This window comes from Drosophila ananassae, chromosome 2R (genome assembly GCF_017639315.1).
Source record: "Drosophila ananassae strain 14024-0371.13 chromosome 2R, ASM1763931v2, whole genome shotgun sequence".
Taxonomy (NCBI): domain Eukaryota; kingdom Metazoa; phylum Arthropoda; class Insecta; order Diptera; family Drosophilidae; genus Drosophila; species Drosophila ananassae.
In genome coordinates, this window is record NC_057928.1 from 15,577,455 (window position 1) to 15,600,007 (window position 22,553).

The window sequence follows — 22,553 nt, forward strand, 5'->3', positions numbered from 1 at the left end:
ATTGTTGCCTTTTAAGTGTTACTCACTCAGTCGCCACTGGACATAACACGGAATCGGATAATTTTTTCTTTAAATTCCACGATCTGTTGATCTGAGGTGATTTATTGATCGCTCTCATTGGCAGGCATAATTTATCGATCTAGTTGAGTAATTAAATCAGAGCTGCGTTCAAATTGAGGAAATTAACGCCTCTTAACAAGTATTGGATGTGGCTTCTATTGAGTTGTCACATCCAGAATATTGCATAAGCTTTAATGACTTGGATGAATATTAAACTTTGGGTGATAAACTTTAGTTGTTACTAAGTCCAAATCAGTGAAACTTGTTTCTGGCACGTGTAAACCCTATAAACCCCCAAGATCATTAGAGGCAACAAAGTTTTTATTATTTTCTACAGAAAACTGGCTCAAGATCTTCCAGACTAGAGACCCCAAGACCTCTTACTTTTTTTTTCAATTAACCTTAATTTTGCACTTGGCGCCCAGCCGATTTTCTCTTCCGATTTCCACTTTAAGCTCCGATTCTACTGACCCCAATTGGTCCTTCCTCAGTTCCTCAGTCCCTCAGTCGGAATCGATCAATAAACAAATTTTTTTATTATTGATTAACGTGTTGGTCATGCTTACAAGGTGTTGGGAAACATTTGGGACTGTTCGGTTTCAACCGACTTCAGTCTTATCACGGAGCTCTTATCAAAAATGATATGCAAGGTGTCCGGGGGGATTGATGGTCTTGGGAAATTCATCAATGCATTTTCCCTGTCTTTCAGTTTCTTTCCATTTATTCATTTCTTTTGGGGCTTGTAACTCTTGTCATTATTGACATTACAAATGTTATTGATTGTTGTCCGCTGGGGCACCTTCGGCTCTGGCTTAATTTCAGTTTGCGCCTCACGAAATTGAAAGTACATGTTAATTATTTCCACACACAGGCCACAATCACCTGCATTCATGGGGCACCTCCGATCCATTTCCCCTGATAAGCGCATTATGTTTCGAGGAACAACAACATTTCCCTACCTCACTGATTTCTGTGTCAATCAGGTCCCAAACAAAAATGAAAAAGAGTTCAGTATTCAATCGTGTTGACATTTCTTTTTCCAGTTTTTTTCATTTCTTTTTTAGCCTTGTCAACGTTGCATGCAAACACTAGAAAGGGAGGCAGGGTTTTTGGCCTAGACTGGCGACAGTGGCATTACAAAGCATTTGGGTTTCAGCAATTCTGAGAAGTGTCACTCTCGATGCATTGTTTTTTCCCCAAGACTTTCCTCAGATTCACTTTTTAGCCTTCGCGTTTGAGGGCCATATATCGGTTATTGGGGCGTTTGAATGGTATGTTGGCTTGTCAATGGCAGTCGAGTGATGTGGCTAAAAAGGATCCAACAATCGGTTTAATGAATAAAGTGAAAGTATGGTGGCCAAAAAAAAAAACAGTCATGATTCCATCAATGAGTTTGATTGAGCAGGATAGGTACTTTCTATTTCTTAAATTTTTATATTGCAAGCAATAAAAGCATTTACATATATCGAAGGATTTAAAACTTTAAATAAAACAATGGAAACGAAAGCCCTATAAATTCTGCACAATACCTTATTAAGCGCTCTACCTTTTTAGTTAACCATCAGCTACAGGGAAAGCAATTAAGATAAGATAATCCCCCATCATTCCGCACTATTTGCATTCGTAATGGGATTTTGCACACCTCTCCAGTTCCCCTGGCAGGACCCCCTAGCTTTTCTGCCACTTTTCACACGCTCATCTGCGAATGCTCCAATTAGACATCATACCGCGAAAAACCCATACTATATATAGCCTGGAGGGGACGTACACCCACGCTAAAAATTAATTGCATGCTACCTTTTACACTCGCACCTGATGGAAATTTATACACGGATCGCTGAAGGCGTTACATTTTTTATGTTTCTTTTTTTACTCAAACTAGAAACGAAGACTGGCTTGCGCTTATTTAAAGTCCAATCTGCAACAATTCAATTAAGCCAATAACTAAGCCAATTTGTAATGCAGTGCAGCAACGAATTGCGATCACGACGACGACGACGATGATGATGATGATGAAGTAAGGCCACGGCTTGGGGCAACTAAAGGAACTATGTGAAGGCAAAAAGGCGAAAAGACGAAAAGGCCAAAGACAAAGCCATGCCGGGAAGGCAATGGGTCCAAATCCAATTAAACTGGTGACAACGACACTGCATCCGCTAAAAAGGGCAGAGGCGGTGGGCTGCAAAAGGGGGGGTTTCTCTATTCGGGTTTAAGGGGTTTTTGGAGGGAGGTGATGGGTGGGGGACTGCGAGTTGGCATAAAAATTGAATAAAGCGCAATTTCAAATGGACGACAACGGACGCAGCAATGTGGCCATGTTGCTGCCACCTGCCGACTGTTTTACATTTGCACAAAAAAAAAAACAACAAAAAAATGTCATACAACAAATGCAACAAAACAAGAACCCGACTTCAAAGCAATTGCGACATAATTAAGTTGACAACAACAGATACAACAACAACAACAGAAAGGAACAACATTAGCAACAACAACAGCAGAAACAGGCAACAGGCAATGGCAAGAGCAACAGTGGCACCAACACCACTCGACGATTGACACCAGTGACCCAGTTAGGTGGCTCGGTGCGGCTAAAACGGCTGAAGAAAACTGGACGAGCTGCGAAAATGGTTACACTGCATAAAAACATTAAAAAATTCATAAATATATTATAATTTTATATTAAAACTTATGACTTTTTAATAGGAAACATTTTTAAAGCAACACTATTGTTTTATTTGGTGGAAGCTACCAAAAAAAATTAAATAATGTAACCTCTAATTACTCATCAAATATTCAAATAATTAGTAATAATTATTATTGAAGGTGGAAGGTATGAGATTCCAATCGTTAAAACTAACTATAAACCCTCAACAAAGAATCAAGCCTAGAAATGATGAAAGCTTTATTTGATGGCCTAGGGGATTTCTGAGGTCAATATCCCTTATACGGATTCTAGACTATAAATTGATATAAAAGACAACTATTAATTTGCAACAAAGTTTCTGGTAGTAAAATGTATCTATTATCTGTTTATTTAAAGATATTACACTAGATTTTACCTGTTTTTTTTATTGACTAATTACCGACAAAATAGGTAAAACAAGTTCTTCAAGAAGATAATTATATTCAAAAATCTAGTTAAATTATAATGAGGTTGGGAACTTGATTAATAAAGAGAAGATTAAATTGTAATTTATAATCTATCTTTCTTATAGCTAGCAACTGATATGTTTTCTCAGTGTTGGCCTGGCCAAGAGCCAGAGCCTGTTGACGCGGTTGCAGCCGTAGCTTAGAATTGAAAATTAAAATTGTTAGACAGCGTGTCGCGCTGTCGCCTGTCACTGGCATTCGCTGGGAGCTCGCAACTTGAAGCGTATACCCTGCGGTGATATAGACTCCGCCGAAACGGACGGATAGTAACCCGGACAGGGCCAGTGATGAAAGTAACGCGGTCTGCCCTATAAAAGTCCGGCTGAGTCGGGATTAGCTCAACAGTTTGATGGCTCTGGGAAAGTAAATAACACGGAAAATTCTGAAAAGCAGAATTGCCCAGAGACTTGCTGCTAATCCTAAGTCTATAAAAAGCTCAAGACTGAAAATAAACTAGATAATATAGAGGACATAAACTTTATGTTGTTTTCAAAATAAATGAATAATTTTAGAGAAAATCTGGAGCTCTAGTCTTGGCGACTATACAAAGAGGGACTTGAGCCTTGAATATACTGCTTTTAAGCTTGGAAAATATTTTTTGCACAGCCACCATGTGACACTCCCCCCAAAATAAGGAGTGGGACTTTGCAAGTTCACCAGACCTAAACTAAACACTTGAGCCACACACTCCCGCTTCTATTTGGTCGCCGTTTTAACGGGTTTTGCCAGCTGGCCGACTGACTTGTCTGCCAGCCTGGTTGGCTGGTTGGGTGGCTGTCTGGTTCACAGCCTGGTTTTGTTTTTGTTAGGCGGCACCACCAGCACCACCCCCACCACTTCACCTCGGCGATTTTCGCACCGACATCGTCAGACGGCGCTTTTAATGTTTGCTCAACTCCGACGACAAAATCCAATTAAAGAAATTATGTTTACATATAAAAATTTATAAAGCCAGGAAGGGGATGGGGAGTATGAAAATAATAAAAAAGAAACAGACAAGAAACCTGGCCACATTTGTGGCAAATTGTTATTAAAAAGCTTGGCAAACAAACTGTTAGACAGCTGGGAGTCAGTCACTCGAAACATTCACGCCTCAACCGCAGCTCCAGAGGTCTAGTTTTCTTCTTTAATTTTTTCTTTTATTTTTCTAGCCAAGTGGTTTGGCAAGGATCTGGCAAGGATTGTTTGCTTAGAGGCGGAACAAAATGCGAGTAATTCCACAATCCACACATGCCTCAGCCAGTGAGATACTTTCAACAAATTCTTCAGCATAATTCCAACGAAAACAAGCAACAACAAAATAGATACACTTATTTTTAAGATACCAGATACTATTTAGTGGCCATTGGCATCATATTGTATAAGAAGGAAGTTGGCAAGGGAGAGGGCTGCCCGAGATCCTTTATGAAAACAAATTGCTCGAATTTCAGGCCACTCATTGTATCTTGTATCTTGAGGATACATGTGGGAGTGAGGACGGTCTTAAGTGCATTTTGGTATGGATTACACGTGAGCTGCAAGGATATTGGACTCTATGTAGGACAAGCAGCAAATTTGTTCACTTAATAAGGAAGTTGTTGTGCAGCTCGACTGCCTGTTTTTTTTTTGTTTTTTATGGAATGCAGCCCCAGGGAGTTCCCCATGGCAACGGATATTTAAACCGAGCAAATAGTATCTTTTTATCTCGGCCGTGATTCAGTTTACCAGACCAAGAGGCAGATTCCGTAAACTTGGTCTTATCAGACAATGACGAAATCCCATTTATCTGTTAGTTGAATTTGAGTTTATATTTCGGATTCATGATTCAGATTTGTGGGTAAATAAATATCATCTAAATAAACAACACTCCGAGGTGTGTCATATGTTGATAACATTTTTGGGAACTCTGGATGATGAAATCGAGTTAATCCCCATGGGCTGTAATTCGTTTTCAATTTACCCTTTGAATCGGTTCTTAAATTCAACCTCTAATTACAATTCATCCGGGCCAAAAGTCAGAAACCATTTTCAATTTTAACTGCCCCACAGAAATATAAAAAAATCTTCAAAAAAGACATAAATCTAATTTGAAGCTGTACATTTGCTTTTTTTGCGGCGGGGGCCACGATGATGATGATGATGGGCTATCTAAGCGCTCCAAATCCATTTACCCACCTGAGCACGATATGGGTGTGAGAATGGCCAAAAAACGAACCTGAAATGGCCAAAGTTGAAAGGGAGTCAATGGCAACAATAAAACTGGGAAACTGTGCTCGAAGGCCGGGCGGGAAAACGCGAACATTTCCCAACACCGCACGAAAATTATTTTATGATGCTTTTAAACTAATTTTCTGGAAAAACAACGTGCAAACGGATTTTCTTTCGCGCATAGCTTTTTTTTGTTTTTGGCCAAAAAGGGACGTTTGTTGACGGAGGGCGCGTGCGGAGGTTGCACGTAAAAATTTTTATTTTATTTGCACATTTTGAAGTGGAACGCGTGGCGGTCGCGAGCTGTGAATTTTGAAATGTGAATGCAGCACCAGCTAACAGGTATGCTGTAACAGGTAACTGGTAACTGCTAACAGGTGAGTCCTGCGCCATCCTCGACCATAGTTTCCAGTCACGAACTAGTCATAAAATTAGCGTAAAGGCCTTCAATGCCGTCGAAGGACTGGCAAACAGAATATTACTTTTTCCTTTCGCAATTATGCCAAAGACACTTTCCGTTGTTGTCCTTCAGGAGGCCATATCTCGAGGCCATCAATCTAAATTACGGCATAAAATTTTCAGCCTAAGCCGGGCTTTTGTAAAATAATAAAAATATTTTTATGCCCGGCGACAAATTGATTTATCTGACAGCATAATCAACTTTGGGGGGATTTTGATAGATTTGTGTGGAAATTTATGAATGGGCCTCTGTTTAAGAAATGAGACAAAGTCGCAGCTGGAACTGAGCAGTTTTTATCCAACTTCTCCAAGAAGCAGGAAGTGTATGCAAGGTCCTTTGGGCCAAATTGACATGTTCTGCCCAATAATGAAGCGATCAGGGGCAGAGGGCCGAAAAACCTCATCCTGCTTCTTGCTTCCACCGAACACTGCCTCTATTCATAAATCCCCTTTTTCCTGGCGATTTGTCAGCACCAGACATGCGACATTGACAATGCCCTGTATGTATCTCTCTATCCTGCCAAGGACAAAGCACTTGTGAGGCGCACCAGGTATGCTCCGTACCTAGTTATTGTCATCTATCTTCCAGAATCTTCATCTCTATCTCGAAGTTGGCCCTTTGTCGTCTGGCAGTGCTCTTTTTGCCATCGTCTGTTTGTTTTTGCAATTGACAGACACTCGCAACGAGGCCGGGCCGGGCCCTAAGCGTGAGCATAATTATGGTTTTCAATTTATTCCGAGAACTCTGCATCAGTGTCAGGGCTTACTCGGAATCCGACCTGCCGCTGTTAGCCTTTTGGGAGGAGTCCCTAATTGAAAGTGTCATAAATTCGGAATGAACTTCAAGTCAAGTTCAATTAGCTGCTGCTCCTGCTGTTCCTGAAGGTGATATGTAGATTTTCTGTGAATGGAAATGGGTTATGACGAAATAGTTCATCTGAGAAATAAGGTTATAAAAAATTCTACTTATAAGATATTTTTTTTAAGGAATATCATGACATTGTATCGCAAACCTTTGAAAATGTCAATATTCACAACTCATTCTCCTTTTCAACAAGACTTCCTGTATAAACACGGCAGCAATTTCCTGCATTATTTATTTACTTTTAAGTAGTCACTCCAAATGCATTCATAATATCCTGCCTACCACCAAAATAGGATCAGAAACTCAAACATCATGCCCTAAAAAGTGTATCCTGCTATAAACAAACTCATTCATAAATCAAATACTACAAGTATTGTTAATTTTCGATACATTTATTTTTTTTTTTTTACAGGGAAGCCTGTGAAGTGTGTTTAGTGGAAAAAATCTGCTTCCTCATGGTTGTTTTTAGAATAAATATGCTGGAAGGAAATATGATAGCCTATAACTTTGTCGAAGGGACAGCTGGCCAAGGTGGAGAAGTATCCTTTTGGGCTTCCTGAAAATGCATTTTTTATTGGACTATAGCACAGCCGTGTGATTGATGACTCAGTGCCTGGAACTGTGGAACTTTTCCCATACCCTCATACTCAGACCAAGACCATGAAGTCCTCGACTGTTTACGACTCTAATCTGGTTTCTGGCTAAAACCAAAACGTGACTCCATCGTAACTGACCCCACAGTTCGGGGAGTTAATGTCTGAGTCACCGCTTGCCCCAATAAAGTATAACAATTTCAACCTACCGCCCATAATTTTCCGTTGCCAATAAGCTGAAATAACAAAAAAATGGGAAAAACGGGAACGGACCTTCGAGAATTTTCACATTTTCACCTGAAGACGCAGTGAAGCAGTAGAGGAACGTGTTTGGGCAATAAATATCAATTAGCAAAGATAAAGATACTCGGCGAGCCACGAGACTACGAATTGGAAAATAAAACTAATTGCACGAGGCCGGTGGTCCAGACGCCAGACTTTAGCCGGACTTGGAAAGGAAGTCGTAAAATTGATAAAGGTAGTGGACTCTACAGACTGAGTCCAGGCCAAGGAAAACACTGGACTCTGGCCTGCGATTATAAGATTGTAAGAGTGTCACTAAAGTGCCAGGTCACGTTCGAGTCCGCGGCAAAAGTGACTCACACAAGGAGTTTTCCTCTGCTCATCTTCTTATCAATCGGTGGAGCGGCTCTTCCTCGCTCTCTCTTTATGTATTTTGATAAGCTGGTACAAATTTCGATGACGCAAGTGGAAAATGGAAAATGTTTAAGTGGAAATGTGGAAGCACCACCATTACCCCTTCCCACGTTCATTTTCCGGGCGGCACTTTAATAGTCAGTCTCTACATAATTTGCTGCTCATTTTGTTTGATGATGTGACGACATGTGATTCGCCGACTCTTTGAAATTGGCCTGCGGCCTTTTATCTTTCACAATTCTGGATTCTGGATGCTGAATTCCGGTCTATGAGGAACCTACACATGTATCTCAGAACCCGGTGTGGTCCTTATCTCCTTACCCGGCGTGTGCTGCTGCTAATGAGCGTCTGCCAGCTATTTGCATTTGGCTTAATCAAACACCAAGTTAGCCCGAATGTTTTTTGTTTGACATCTCGGGGCGAAAGAGGCAGCTTATCGCGCTATAATCCGGACCCTGACCTAAGTTAGACCAAATTTCTGCTGTATCAGTCCGTGAGAGGTTCGAATTTCAGTTCAAAATAATCTAAATGCAACCCACTTTGATTAAAACTAAAACGATTGAACGGAAAGATGCTACTCGAAGTTCTAAGTTCGGGAAGGTATAACATTTTTGGATCTGCCGATTATTAGTCAAGTTATGCACATTATTCCATTACGAAAATACAAAAATTGGTCTAACGTTTCAGATACTTTTTAACTTGGCCAAAATCTTAACTTTTCAATCACTTCTTTTTGTATATATTAACTATTTCTCAACCGATCAGTAAACGGAATACCATTTGTGAATCGGAGAACTTTTCCCCTTCGATCTGCATAAAAATATCGGAAAAATGAAACGAAAAAAATGTGGACCATTTTTTGGCCAAAATCATGATGGTACCCCTTTAAAAAATTTGGAAAAATGGGTCCAAATTGTTGTTGCCAGGTTTTGATGTGGAATGATGCTACTCGGAGTTCTAAGTTCGGGAAGGTATAACATTTATGAATCTTCCAAGTATTGGCCAAGTTATGCAGATTTTCCCACCAGGAAAATTGAAAATTACTAATATTTTTTTACTTTCCCAAAATCTAAACTTTTCATTTAGTTTTTAGCGAATATCTTGACTATTTTGAATCCGATCGCAAAACGGATTATCATTTATGAACCAGAGAACTTTTCCCCTTCCATCTGCGTAAAAATATTGGAAGAATGAAACAAAAAAAATGTAGACCATTTTTTGGCCAAAATCATGATGGTACCCCTTTAAAAAATTTCGAAAAATGGGTCCAAATTTGTGTTGCCAAGTTTTGATTGAAAATGATGCTACACAGAGTCCTGAAATCAGTAAGATATCATATTTATGAATCCTCAAATTATTAGTTGAGTTATCCACATTTTTCCGCAAAGAAAACTTAGAAATTATTACATGTTATTTCATATTATTTTTTTGGTCATAATATAAGCTTTTCACTCATTTTTTAATGATTATCGAAACTAATTTGCAGCTGATTGTAAAACCGTATTCAATTTATTAAGCAGGAATCCATTCAAACAAACAAAATTTGGGCCATATACCATATTGGAAAAAAAAGTGATGTCTAAAACCAACATTAAAAAAATTGGTATTCGAAATTTCAAAAAATGTCTTTTTCCGGGAAGGTATAAAATGTATTAATCTGCTAATTATTAGCCGAGTTATACAAATTTGTTTTAACCAAATATTACGTATACGTACAATACGCACTATTGTTGTTATTTCTTTTTAACGAAATGTAGCTCTATAATAGTTTTGAATAATGGTTGTTTTTTAAAGCTCTTGTAGTACCTCATACAAAGTTACTTTTAAAATACATTTACAAAATTCAGAGCAGGACGATAATTAATTTCGACTGAAAATTGTTTAGCCATTACATTTTCATTTGGCATGGAACTGTCAACGAGTGGCTGCAACCCTGTGGCAATCCTTTAAGCCCAGTCGCACTAACGAAATGAAATTGAATTAGAGGCTTCGCCAAATGCATTCATTTTACAGCTGAAATCATAAACAGAACCGAATGCTGCTTAAAATTTCATTACGCGCACTTAAGTGGTGTGATTTGCCTCAAACCCTGTCCTCTAGCCGGCCACCTTTTCGCCGGTGATGTAAAAGCTCGTAAAATCCACAGTAGCTGCAGCAGGAACCACCGCAGTGGCGACACATCCACGTTCACGTTCATATCCAGAGCCACAGCCACATCCACATCCACATTCGCATCCGTGTCCCCACATCCACTGCAATGCAGCTGGTGAAATGTCATCGGCGTGGTGCGGCGCGTTCCTCTTCGCCTGGATTTTATGGCAAAAGGAGAATGTATCTAAGCTGCAGTCTTGTTTCAGGTTTCTGGCTGCTGTTCGTTCTGTTTTCTGTTTTCGGGCACCTAAATTCGACTAGAACGTAAAACTTTTATGGGTGCCGCAGAGCAAAGAAGAGAAGCCTGTGTGGCGACGTCGTAAATAAATTTTTGCTCGTAATTAATTTTGCATGCTAGTCAGCCAGTCAGGCAGTTGCCGGTTTCCCAGTTTCTACCAGTTGAGATCCTCAAACCCAGCCACATTCACACATTTTGGCAGTTCATAAACGTTCGGCTCATCCGCGGCTCTGATTGTGAATGCCACACGCCATTAAGGCTGTTTTGATATGCCAAATGTGTCGCTAAATGATTTTTATTCCTCACTGCTTCGTTGCTCATACGCACCGTGTGCCGGTGTACGTCAGCTTGCGGCTGCTGAGTTTAGTATGCAAATTGTATCACTTTTTTATGTTTTTTTTTTTTGGTGTATTTAATGGGTGACTGACGCACACGACTCTGCCATCTCAAAAAAGTTGACTTACAGTGCAGTCAGCTCATTAGTGAGTCTGTTTGCCATTGTGGCTCTGGCTCTAGCTGCTCTAACATTATTTATTTGGCATTTTTAACACTTGCCGTTGACAGTTGCTTTGCCATATTATTCTGCGCTATTTCTCCCCTCTGCAATGAAAAAACTACAAAAACAAAGTTAAGCCAACAAGTGCAAATTTGTTTGCTGCATTGAGCAGAGAAGAGCAGGGCACAAAATTTCTCAACCTTGGCTTCGTGTTCGCCTTGTTTGCTTCCTGTTAATTTTTGTTGATTTTACGCGTTAGCTGCTTGGCTGCCTCAGACTCACTCAGTCCCCATCCGTCAGTCTCTCCCTGGGTGTGTTTACTGTAGCTGCAGTATTTGTACCGTCGACGACAGGTCGCAGCTGTGTGCGAATGGATCCAGCGGGGCAAGAAAAGTTGACACAATGATAGTGCAAGCTGCAGCAACGATATGGGTATTAAATATTCTAAGCCATCAGAGGCTAAGCTTGATTCAAATGGCATCTGAGTGACCCTTCACAAATACATCAAAATTAAATGTTATATGTTCAAAATTTTTTATGTATTTCTTTTTCTTCTTTTTTTGTTCCATTAAATCCTCAGTATTAGAAGCTCATGGAGGGTCATAGGCGAATACGCAAGAGATTCTCCCGCAAATGTTATATCAACCTGGCTGCCTTTATGCTATTAGCCATTATCCAATGGATTTTAATAGCTGTCGTGTAGGTTTTGGCTTTGTTAGTTTCATAGTTTTTAATTAATTGTCATCGTCTTAGAGAAACCTTTCGAGGCTTCTTTCGAGAACAGATATTTTCCTGTATAGCCTGCTTCGGCGTAGCACTACTTCTGTTCGTTATTTTTTTATTCGCCCAGAGAGTGCGCCATCATAGGTTTGCCAAGTGGGCAGTTACCTATCTGATAGTAAGTTCATTTAAAAAAAAATTTACATATTAGTTATAGTAATTTTTCTATAATATATACTAGATGGAACTACATGTAGTTTCGTTTTTTGTGCTTGTAGCAAGGTCTTGGATTCCAGATATTTTAATATTTTTTGGATTGTGCATCGCCGCAATGATAATATCCATGATAATTGGTTGCCACCTGTCCTATACGGTTGGTGAATGTTATACCTTACATACAAATTATTAAAAACTATATTTCAGATGGATATGACTGAGAACATGGGTCCACACTTTCTGCTGAGCTTCCTCCTTGCCGCCGCGTCAGTTTATTTTCTGATGCACTCTGTTCAAATAGAAGAGTTAATTGCATATAATTTCTGCACATTTGAGCTATTATTGAGTTTGGTGATGCTATCGGTATGTTTTCCCGATAATTCCCAGTCCTTTTTATTGATTTTAGATTGCAGTTTATCATGTTGCACGCCCAAACTATAAAGGGCGATCGTCTGGTTCAGATGAATCTTCGGGAATATCTCCTGTCCGCTCTTCTGATCTATCACGAGTTTCTGGCCATCTATGTGATGACCTTTTTTTGGCAAATCCGCTATGCGTACTTCACACCCAATGACTTCTTCTGGTTTTCGACAAGTAGTACCGTGATGTTGACAAAACACACCCAACATCCTGACTTAGATGATGAAGATGGTAAAGCAATAATTTGTTGCGTTTAAAAAATGTTTCTTTAATTCTAAATCCCATTGCAGAAATTGACCCACAAGACGATTCAGATAGCTGGACTTACGAGAATGTGCCAATTGATATTGATATATTGGGAAAATAACAAAGTGTGCCTTACAAAAATAATCATCTGGCTTTTGTGTGAATCAAGTTCGACCCGAGCCTTTTGTCAAGATGTCTATATTTTGGCCTGACTGGACGTTTTTGGAAGATGTCTTCATAGCTGTTAGTGGCACCAGGAAAATTTTCAGTTCTAGGACCCGCATTTCAACACTCGACACGACACACATTCATGGGTTACGATGTATTCCTCCTACGATCTGCGTTCTTATCGAAAGGCGCGAAAGAATTTTTCCTTGAAGAGTTATGGAGTATTCGCAATTTGGATTATTTTGGCCCTAGTCCAATGGATGGTAATCTCAATATTGTAAGCTTTCCCAAAAATTAATCCATCTTTTATGTATAATTTCATATTTTAAGGAACGATACTCGGGAAATATTCAACCAATATTTTTACATCAGCTTTGTGACCTTTGCAGTGGCAGTATTATTTCTGATACTGTTCATATTTGTCGAGAAGGTGCGCTTCATCGCAGGGCTTAATTTTATCCTCGCCTTTATAATTGTAAGTACGAAAAGTTTTGAGGGAAAATGTAAAATATTATCCCGCCTTCAGGTAGAGCTTCAGATTGTTTCCACATTCGCTCTGGTCGTGATTACTTGGTGGGCGGATAGTTTGGCCTTTCTCGCACTGTGTATATTCCTGATAATCATTTTTGCGATAATAGGAGTTTTTCTGCCTAGAACTGTAACGAAAAATATTCAAACTTTGAATTTTTTGTTTTTTAATATCCGCATTAAACTCCTTATAGATGGACCTCACTCTGGACATTGCAGTCCTATTTATATTGTCCTTCGTTTTTCTGATAATAGCCAGCTTCACCCTGATTGTCCATCTAACTATGGCGGCCACCATACCATTTGCTTATGTAGTCGTGGAGCTGGCAATATCTATAACTATTTTGCTGGTGGGTAACTCTAAAAATACGTATAATTTAAATGTTACTTTGTTTAATTTTTAGTTTGTAATGTATCATGCCCAAACCATCCATGGAAATCGGTTCGCAGAAATGCGACTCAATGACTTCCTTCTGGCATCGTTGATTCTATTCCACGACTTCCTCATCATCTACTGGCTGACATTTTTCTGGCAAATCAATTACAGGCTCGTCACTCCAGATTCCTGGCTAGCCACGTCTTCTCCGTCTCCGAATGCCACCAATGCATCACGAAAATATTTAGATGTTTATATCACCGACTGGACTTTGGGTAAGAGAGGGAGATAAAGGCATTCCGTTTTATAATTACTATGATTTTTCTTCAGAGCCTACCGATGGCTATGAAGAAAGATGGGACGAGCAAGCGCCGGGTTCACCACCACCGACACATAAGCCGAAGACCGTTCACAAATTTTGGTCGGTGGACAAGCGAAAAAAACATCCAGGACGACATAATAACGAGAATCCTGATCACCGATGGGGTTCCGGAAATGACAATGGCGGTCGATGGGATCCCGAGGACATGACTCCTGGTACATATGCAACGGGTGTGCCCTTCGACGACTATCCAAGACGAAAGCCCTCTAGTGCTCGACCAACGATTGCCCAAAAACCCGATCCGAAACCCCCAGAAAAAGATGTTGGTCGTTGGTTCTCAGGTTTTCGACCTAAAGGAGGCACCACAATAAATCCCTTCTTCACCCAAGGCTATGCTCGCGAAAGAATGTCACAAAATGACAATCCAATAACTAAATATCCACAGAATAAGAAACATAAAAATGAGCGCTATACTTATACCCTTGAAGGACCAAGTCAATCGGACTCGAGCGATTCTTTTAACAGTGAAATTAAACCAAGAGAGCCTGAAAGACCTTACGAGTCGGATAAGCTTGAAACTCTTCCACCTGCTGAAGGACCTAGTCAGTCTGATTCCTACAATCCTTTTGATAGGGAAATTGTGAAAGCTGCAAATGTAACAAGTCTTCCATTAAGAACAGGTCTACAGAAAGAAATAGAAAGAAGTCCTAATAGCTATTACTATGAACAAGGAAATATAGAAAATGGTTATCCACCAAGCGAAGGACTAAGTGAAAGTCTTATGAAAAACATCACCAGAAACTCCCTCATCAATCCAGATGCAAATGTACCAATGGGCGATGTGGAAATCATAGATCCTAACGAAATAGCTCTAGAAGGTAAAGTCTCTTCGAGGAAGCCTTCTGAAGATTGGTCAACTGACTTTCCTGGCTTGGAGCTGCAAGAAGACGGAGATAATCAAGACATCTTTCAGAATCGTGAGCCTCTCACAACATACCATTATCCTACCGGACTGCCAGACTATGAAAAACTTGTACTGAACGTCAGCTCGAATATGTTGAAATAGACTTTTAAAGACCGTGATAATATATGAATTATTTTCCGCCATAAATTTAATCCGATAAGCCTCTCCTCATTGCGCTTTGTCATCATCGCCATTAGGCATTTAATTGCACTCATTAAAGAGGGCAACCCATCTTATTCCACCGCATTTGCGACAGGTGACAAACAAATTAATGTCTCCGAGATTTATGACCCGCCCACCAAATGGAGCAAACAAAAGTCAACCAAAAACCATGGCCCAAACAACCACAACAAAAAAAATGAAAAAGCCCAAAACAACCTGTTCAATGAACTCGTCGGCAATGTCGGCAAACAACGAAGAAAAAATCAGAAAAACCGTTTAACAAATTACGGCCAACACACGTGCAGTCACCATAAAAACGTCCGTACAGTAGTACCACATATTCCGTACAAATGCCGACCGCATATCGCTTATCTCTTGGCCAGGTCGGAGTGCCTACCTTTGCCTTTACCTTTGCCGGTGTCTCTGATGAAGCTGACATACACTGTCCCAATTTTCAGGAGGTTGAAGCCATTACCTAAGTGCTTCTGGCAATTATATTTTACAATTTCAAGGGGTCTTTTCGATTTTTTCATTTTTAAAGATTTTTGTAAGAAAGTATGGGGTATCTAGCAAATTATAACTTATTACTTATCAGTTATAGAGTATAACATATATTTTCTCATAAATATTATATAAGTTCTAGGGGTAAGATCTTCAGTTAGAGCATTTAAAATTCTACAAACCCCTTTTTTGAAGCTTTGCTCTTTTTGTATTGGCATGGTTCGTTTTTGGGCATTTCGGCAAATCATGGAAAGAACGCAAAGCACGACCACGACACACAGCAGAGACCCACAAGTTCTGGCATAGCTGCTGGTGTTGATGTCAGTGCCAGTCCAGAGTCCCGAGTCCCCCCGGGAGTCTCTCTAAATCCAGAAACCCAGAGCCAGACCCGATCCCAATACCAATCCCAATCCCGTTGGCATTCCCATTCCCATTTCCCCCTGACACACTCCTCGCCAGACCCAGTCCCAATCCCAGTGCCAGTCCCAGTCCCAGTCCCCTTGCCCAGTTTTGAGCTACAGTCACTCATGACTGCGACCTGAACCAGATACACGATGCACGATAATATAATTTATGGCCCTGTTTGGTGTTTGCAGCTCCTCCATCTCCATCTCCACACTGCGTTATGGAATGTTTGATGTGCCATGCCAGTGCCTCCGTCCGTATCCGTCCGCCACTGTCCGCTTGTCCGTTTGTCCCTCTGTTCCTCTGTCCGTTTGTCCGCTTGTCCGCCTGTCCGACACTCGTAGTCATCAACAAATCGTACATTTGAATACAAATTGCAGCATTAAAGACGCAGAAGCTTCAACAAAAGTGTCAAATCTGACATGAAATTATTTATGTCTCGCCTGAAACTTTAACTCGTGTTTTGAAGTTTTTAGTGCTGCCTGGTCTTTTGTTCCCAATTGAGTTCAACGCCTGAAAGTTCCAAATCCCAGACTTGCCAATAATAAAATTTTCTTTTTTATGTATAGTTTTTTCTGTATATTTTTTGCATATTTAGTTGGTTTTGTCTTTTTTTCGTCCCATAGTAGACAATATTTATTTTGGTTTTGCATGTAGTTTGGCTTTAACTCTAGTTAATGTTTCTATTTAATTGTAGTAACTGCAACATTAAGAAACTGTCGTTTTTTTTGCATTTAGTTAAGCGGAAATCAAAAAGTGGGTACTTAATTGGTGCAGTGTATGGGCCGTCCCACTCAAAACTCTTGCATTTAATTCTGTTTTCGCCAAATGGCCAAGTAGCACTTGTAAGGGATCGTCGAAACATACTTTCAGCACGTTCCTCGGGCTCACAGCCACCAGATGCAATGCATTTCTGCTGACCTAATCTCGACCAGCCGCATCCAAGTCACGTACATAATTTCGAAACAAAACCATGGTCGAATCGGCAAACCCCAAATGCTTTCTGATATTTGTTCTGGCCAGGATTAGGACTCGTTCCCTGCACAGCACCAACAAGGTCATCATTTTAAATAGGAAACCAAGGAGTGGTTGTGGGATTAAATAAAAAGAAGAGGGTTTTCAATTTAGTTTGCATTTGTTTTTTTGTGTATATTTTGACTCCTTCATTATCGAGCTTAAACATTAGGACTTAATCGATAGATACATGGTATACTATAAGAATAAATAATACTCAGTCTTGCGTAATACAATAATACATAACAGATAACTAAAAACAGAAACTAAATTTTGGTTAAAGGGTGAAAGGGCAAAGGGCGCGGGTTGGCTGGGATTTATGTTATTAGGCTATAAGTCTCTACGTGGGTGAACAACATTAGCAGCAGACGATGCAACTATTTACAAGTGACTAAGCAATTGGGCTGCTACCTCCCTCCCTACTCCCTACTCCCTACCCCTGAACTCTTGACCCCGTCCTCCGGATCCAACTTAGTGGCTGGGCAATCACGCGGCAACAACAACGACCAATGAGGCGCAATCATCGTCAGCAGCAGCCGCTGGCTGCAAACTTTGTGTGGGTGGTGGTGCCATCCTTGTTGCCACATTCTCCTCCGCATCCGCACCCACATCCTCATCCACTTCATCCCCCCGCCCATTTGGCATGTTAATGCAAATGGCAGGCGTTGCTGCGGCCAAGTCGCAGGATGGGCCTTTATCCTCTTCTGGTGCTGACAGTTTGCACTTTTGCAGCTTATTCAGTTCCTGATGGCGCTGCTGTTGGATCTGCTGCTGCTGGTGCATTTCGTCCTTTTCCCAATTGGTTACGCAGGCAGCAGCCGCGGGCCGAGGAAACGGATGGTGATGATGATGATGCACAGCTGCCAGGGTAGGATACACAAACTTCATGCCGTAGGCAAAGTGACGGGGCTGATGATGCAGTGCCTCGTCGTAGCTGGGCAGCCCGGTGGCAATCGTGTAGCATGGCGGCGATTCAATTTGATAGAAGGCGGCCTCATTGTTCCGCTGATGCTGTTGCTGGATCTGCTGCTGCTGGTGGAGGAGCAGTCGGCTGGCGTCGCAGTTGACCAGGTGCGTGGAATAACTAGAATCGCTGGCGGCATGGATCTGGGCACGTATGTCCTTGTCTGGAAAACAAAAAGGAGAACAGAGTTAGTTGAGTTTGTTTGAAAGTTTATTGTTTGTTTGTTGCATAGACATAGTATTTCCCTCAGTGTAGCAGATAGAGTTCTCCCCAATCAGGCATCATTACATTGTTTGCCCCTGTCAAAGGACATTCGCCAGAGTCCAGGACAGTGGACAGGACATTAAATTCAATTTAGCGTAAAGGCGCAAACGCTTCAACTTTTTTTCAACAAAGAACTTCGACAAAAAAGCACACAAGGGAGGCGGAAAGTTTCGTAGTGACCGGAAATGCCGGCAAGGATGCCACGACAGGCAAAGTTCCTTCACAGGATACTGACTGACGTCCTCCGAAAACAACAACAATAACAACAGCTAGGCATAGCAATAATATGCCGGAAGTGCGCGCGTGGCAAAATGAAAGGAAATAAAATACATGCACATGCTATGGCCGGAAAGTATGCAACAGAAAGCATTTAATTTTTATAATGCTGCTTCTGCTGCTGCTGCACCTGCTGCCCTGCCACATGCGTCGTCTTTTGTTTTCAAATTAAGGAAACTCGAATTAAGATTGGAAACATCATCGCCCACACAAACACGTTTGGGAATAAATTTAATTTAGTCTCGAAATGGCCGCTCTTTGAGTTACACTTTTGATTAAAAATTTATAGAGCCGTAATTCTCGTCAAATATAATTTGTGCCTCAAATGAAAGCCATGTTGGAAAACAGGTATTCACGTTTATTAAATGCAATTTAAACTGCATATTCAATAAATAAATAGGGGATCGTCCTCAACGCTTTTTTACGTCCGGATTTCAATGCCCGGGTCTTGAAAAACTCGACAATTTTTTAATTGTTCGTTCATCGTATTCAAAATGCTCTGTATTTTTCATGAATTTTCTTCTGTTTTCTGTTTTTTTTTTTGTTGGCCATGTTGGTCCGAAATGTTTTTCAATTAAGGAGCGAATCGCAGGAAGGAAAGGTGGTGGTCGGAGCTTGCGGTGTGGGGGTTAAGCCTGTTGAAAAATTTGCGCATTACAATATTAAAACGCAGCAGCATCAGCATCAGGAGCAGCAGCAGCAGAAGCAGTCAGCAGTTGTTGATTTATTGTTATAACTGTAGCACATATACATGCATATATATATCCTTTTTTTGGCCAGGATACCATGCATATGAGAACCTGCGCTTCTTTTTTTTTTACTTTTTGACTTTTGTTTCCCATTTTTTTCTGGCTGCCTCTCTGTTTGATGGACAGACGGCGCCCAGGACTCGCACACACATCCTGCAGGCTTCATATTTTATGCAAGTGTTGAACAAACTGCAGCGTATCCCTTTTTTGGCCATCTAGGCTCTCACTCTCAGCCCTTTGGTGTCCTTTCAAGCATGGCGAATGGCCACAAAAGAAGACAAGGGATGCACAGCAAACAAGGGGGATACTCTTAAACTTATATAAAATTTTTTACGGTGTAAAATATTGGGAAAAAAGGACTAGCACTATCCAACGTGACTCCTTTTGTTTTTCGCCTGCGTTGGCACTTTGCTTTCCCCCCAGTCTCCCTCTCATTTTTCGCTCTGATGCCAATGCGCCCAAATATATGCAACAATTTAAATTCATCGCAATAAGCCGGCATCAGCCCTCTCTCAAATGAAAACTGGCAAAATGGAAAACATTCAACTGTTCATCTGTTCAGTTGCATGCTGCTTTATTTCCGTGTTGCCATAAATGTCTGTTAATTTTTTTAAATGGTGCCCGAGAACTGCATGTGCCTGAGTTTTTATTTAAAAATTATTATCATTGCACTTAAGCTGCTCTCAAGTGTTATTAAGCCGGGTATTGATTTTCCTTTTTTCAATTTGGCACAAAAGATATCCTTTTTGTGATTTTTTTTTGGAAAAACCTATCACAGCACTTCCATTAAAACTTTTGCTTGTCAGCTCTATTATGCAAGATGGCCAAGACTACAAAACAATTTGGTTAATTACAACACACCATTTGAGTTTGCCAAAAAGAAAAGAAAAACAAACAGGATATAGTTTCCTAAAAGGAAGAAAAACTGTGGAAAAAAGCAGTTACTAGCTGTTAGTTTTTGTGGGCCATTAAAAATTGAAAGGGTTTCTGGCCAAGAGGAACTTTTTCTGCTACGCTTAATTACATTTTTGGGCAACTGAATTATGCAGGACCTGTGCAACATGATAAGCAGGGGCCAGACTCCTTGTGGCAAGTTAATAAATTCAGTTCAACGCAGCACTAATTGATAACAAGCTGGAGCTGGAGCCAAAGCTAGAGCCAAAAACTTTGTATCACTGTGTGTGACAGTTTAATAAATAAAGTGTAAGCCAGGGCCAACTGGGGCAGACACTCTCCTTGCCAGGACACTCTCCTGTATCTCTCCGTGGGCCTCGTCAAGTATTTATAAGGTAAACACCACGTAGCTGGCATTAAACGCACAAAGCAAGGCAAACTTAGGCCGAGTTGCTTAATTATAAATGACACACGTACGTATGTGTATCCTGCGTATCCTGGGCGACGGACCACTTGCTATCTAACTAGGCCAGAGCCTAGGAGAAAAAAAAGGAGAAACACGACACTAACGAAACTAATTAGACGCATTGGACGCCCGAAAGCGAGCAACACATATCGCTCAAATTGATATTTTAGGTATAGCCCACGCCCATACCGCCCTTCCAGGCCCTGGGCCCTATCCCTGGTCGCGTGTCGTAATCGCAGGGAAAAGTTTTTAAGGCTCGTTAGCACAAAATTGACAGTTTGACAGTTGAGTTGGCCAGGCTTTAATGCCACGGCCCTTTGGCCCAAGAACCAGAACGAGAACCTGGACCAGTGGCAACCAGACCAGAGAGGACCATGAGGAAAGTTTGCTTGCCTTGGCTTTGGCCTAAATAAATCATTTGGCCAAATTGGTCTGCAAAAAGTTTGACACTTGAGTCGGGGCCTTGTTAGTTGTGTAGGATATGCTAGCCTCTGCCTTCCGTAATTATGTGTAAAGTGGCCTAAACATATGATTTATTTTTCGGGGATTTGGAGCAGTGGGTGCAACAGGTCCTAACCAGATAAGATATATCTTACATGGTCTATGTTGACACGAAATTTGGGTTGAGTGGCTGGCGGTAATCTGGTGGTTTAGTTGGGATTTTGATAACAGTTCTTCTGATGGGTTTGATTGATTTGGATTTAGTCCAAGTCCGAGGCCCGAGGCCCGATGCCCGTTTATGGAGCACTTCCCCTGCCCATTATTATTATAATAATACTCTGCTTTTATCACCTCGTCCCACAACAGAATATCAAGGCACAATTTCACGCCTTTCATACACATTTTTTGGGGCAACAATTTCGAGTTATTTTTTGTTTCTGACTCTGTAGAGGGGTCGATGGGGTCGCTTCTAGTCCACAACTCGTACATTATCGCTATCATAAAAGGGGCACAAAGCCCGAGGCGGAGGCAGTCTATTTAATATTATAAATATGCGGCACATATATTTTGTGGCATAATAAACTTGTGTATCTAAAATTACAGAACAGAAACGATGCAAACGGCTGGCTGACAATTTCGCTGCGCGCCAAAAAATTTATGAGGCTTTGCGGCCATAACAGCTCTGGTCTCTGATGGGTGGCTGTGGGAGGGACCTGTTTCTGCATTTTATATTGTTTAGCCAGCTGAATAAATGGCCGGAGATAAGGCCAGAGGCCTTTTGATTAAAGTCAGGGGGAGGGACATAAAACCCAGGAGTCTGGTATCTGAAACTTACTGCATTTCTTCCAAGTGCGGAACTTCCGGTAGAAGTAGCAGCTGAAGAGGATGAAGACCAGCGACAGCACCACCAGCGAGGTGACCACTCCGATCCACAGATAGTTGATAATCACGTGCATGTCCGCCTCGCCGAACACCTGGCCCCACCAGCCCGTCTCTTGCCCGTCCTCGGACCGATCCCGGAGGTCGGCCAGGTCTAGGACCACCGACTTGGAGAGCTGTTCGGTGCTGATGCTGCCGTCCGGCGACCAGCCACTGGGCGGTGCCGGGTCGTAGGCGACAGGCACATTGCCAATCCGCTGGAGCAGGGAGTTGAACGAGTTGAGGGCGTCGATGTGGCGCAGATCGTGGGCACTGGGTATCTCGAAGGTGATCTTGTTCTGCTGCAGATGCTCGGCGATCGCGGCGGGACTCATGCTGCTGGCCGGAGCGGATATGTACTCCGCGTACAGCTCCTCACTGCCCGGCGTAGTGGTTTCCAGCGGCACTGGATAATCCGTAGTGCTAATCATTTTGTGTGTGTGTTTTAATATTTTTTATCTGACTCTTTGTTTGGGTCTGGCACTCGCACTGTCTGGCTGTGGCACTCGCGTCACGACACGTAAACAAATCGAACGCTACGCCTCTATATATAAGTCATGGGCTCGATTTTCGAATATTTTTGTATTTTTCGATCCGTAATGCTCTCGAACCGTACTCGGGAGCGGCTGTTTGTCGAATGACTTTACCCTGGCTCTGTCGAATGCCTACATAGAGTCGCTGAG

The 22,553-nt window shown here is 41.4% G+C and overlaps 2 protein-coding genes across 3 annotated transcripts; one reads left to right on the forward strand and one right to left on the reverse strand.

Moving 5' to 3' along the window:
- Window positions 1–11,350: 11,350 nt before the first annotated feature.
- LOC6506727 lies at window positions 11,351–14,968 on the forward strand. Of its 2 annotated transcripts, XR_006507113.1 has the most exons (7): window positions 11,351–11,555; window positions 11,610–11,754; window positions 11,818–11,949; window positions 12,000–12,155; window positions 12,206–12,443; window positions 12,503–12,889; window positions 12,957–13,097. XR_006507113.1 is itself a non-coding variant. In XM_001957315.4 (6 exons), the coding sequence occupies exons 1-6, from the start codon at window positions 12,779–12,781 to the stop codon at window positions 14,916–14,918; spliced, it is 1,863 nt and encodes a 620-aa protein (XP_001957351.1). In that variant the 5' UTR covers window positions 12,589–12,778; the 3' UTR covers window positions 14,919–14,968. The 2 variants fall into 2 exon arrangements, 1 of the variants encoding a protein (XP_001957351.1); XM_001957315.4 differs by lacking the exons at window positions 11,351–11,555; window positions 11,610–11,754; window positions 11,818–11,949; window positions 12,000–12,155; window positions 12,206–12,443 and adding exons at window positions 13,153–13,284; window positions 13,349–13,504; window positions 13,559–13,805; window positions 13,861–14,968 and having other exon boundaries at window positions 12,589–12,903; window positions 12,957–13,101.
- A 2,039-nt stretch (window positions 14,969–17,007) lies between these two features.
- LOC6493246 (protein commissureless 1) lies at window positions 17,008–22,553 on the reverse strand. The gene is made up of 2 exons (XM_001957314.4): window positions 21,788–22,553; window positions 17,008–18,025 (listed from the first exon to the last, which is right to left on the reverse strand). The coding sequence occupies exons 1-2, from the start codon at window positions 22,299–22,301 to the stop codon at window positions 17,385–17,387; spliced, it is 1,155 nt and encodes a 384-aa protein (XP_001957350.1). The 5' UTR covers window positions 22,302–22,553; the 3' UTR covers window positions 17,008–17,384.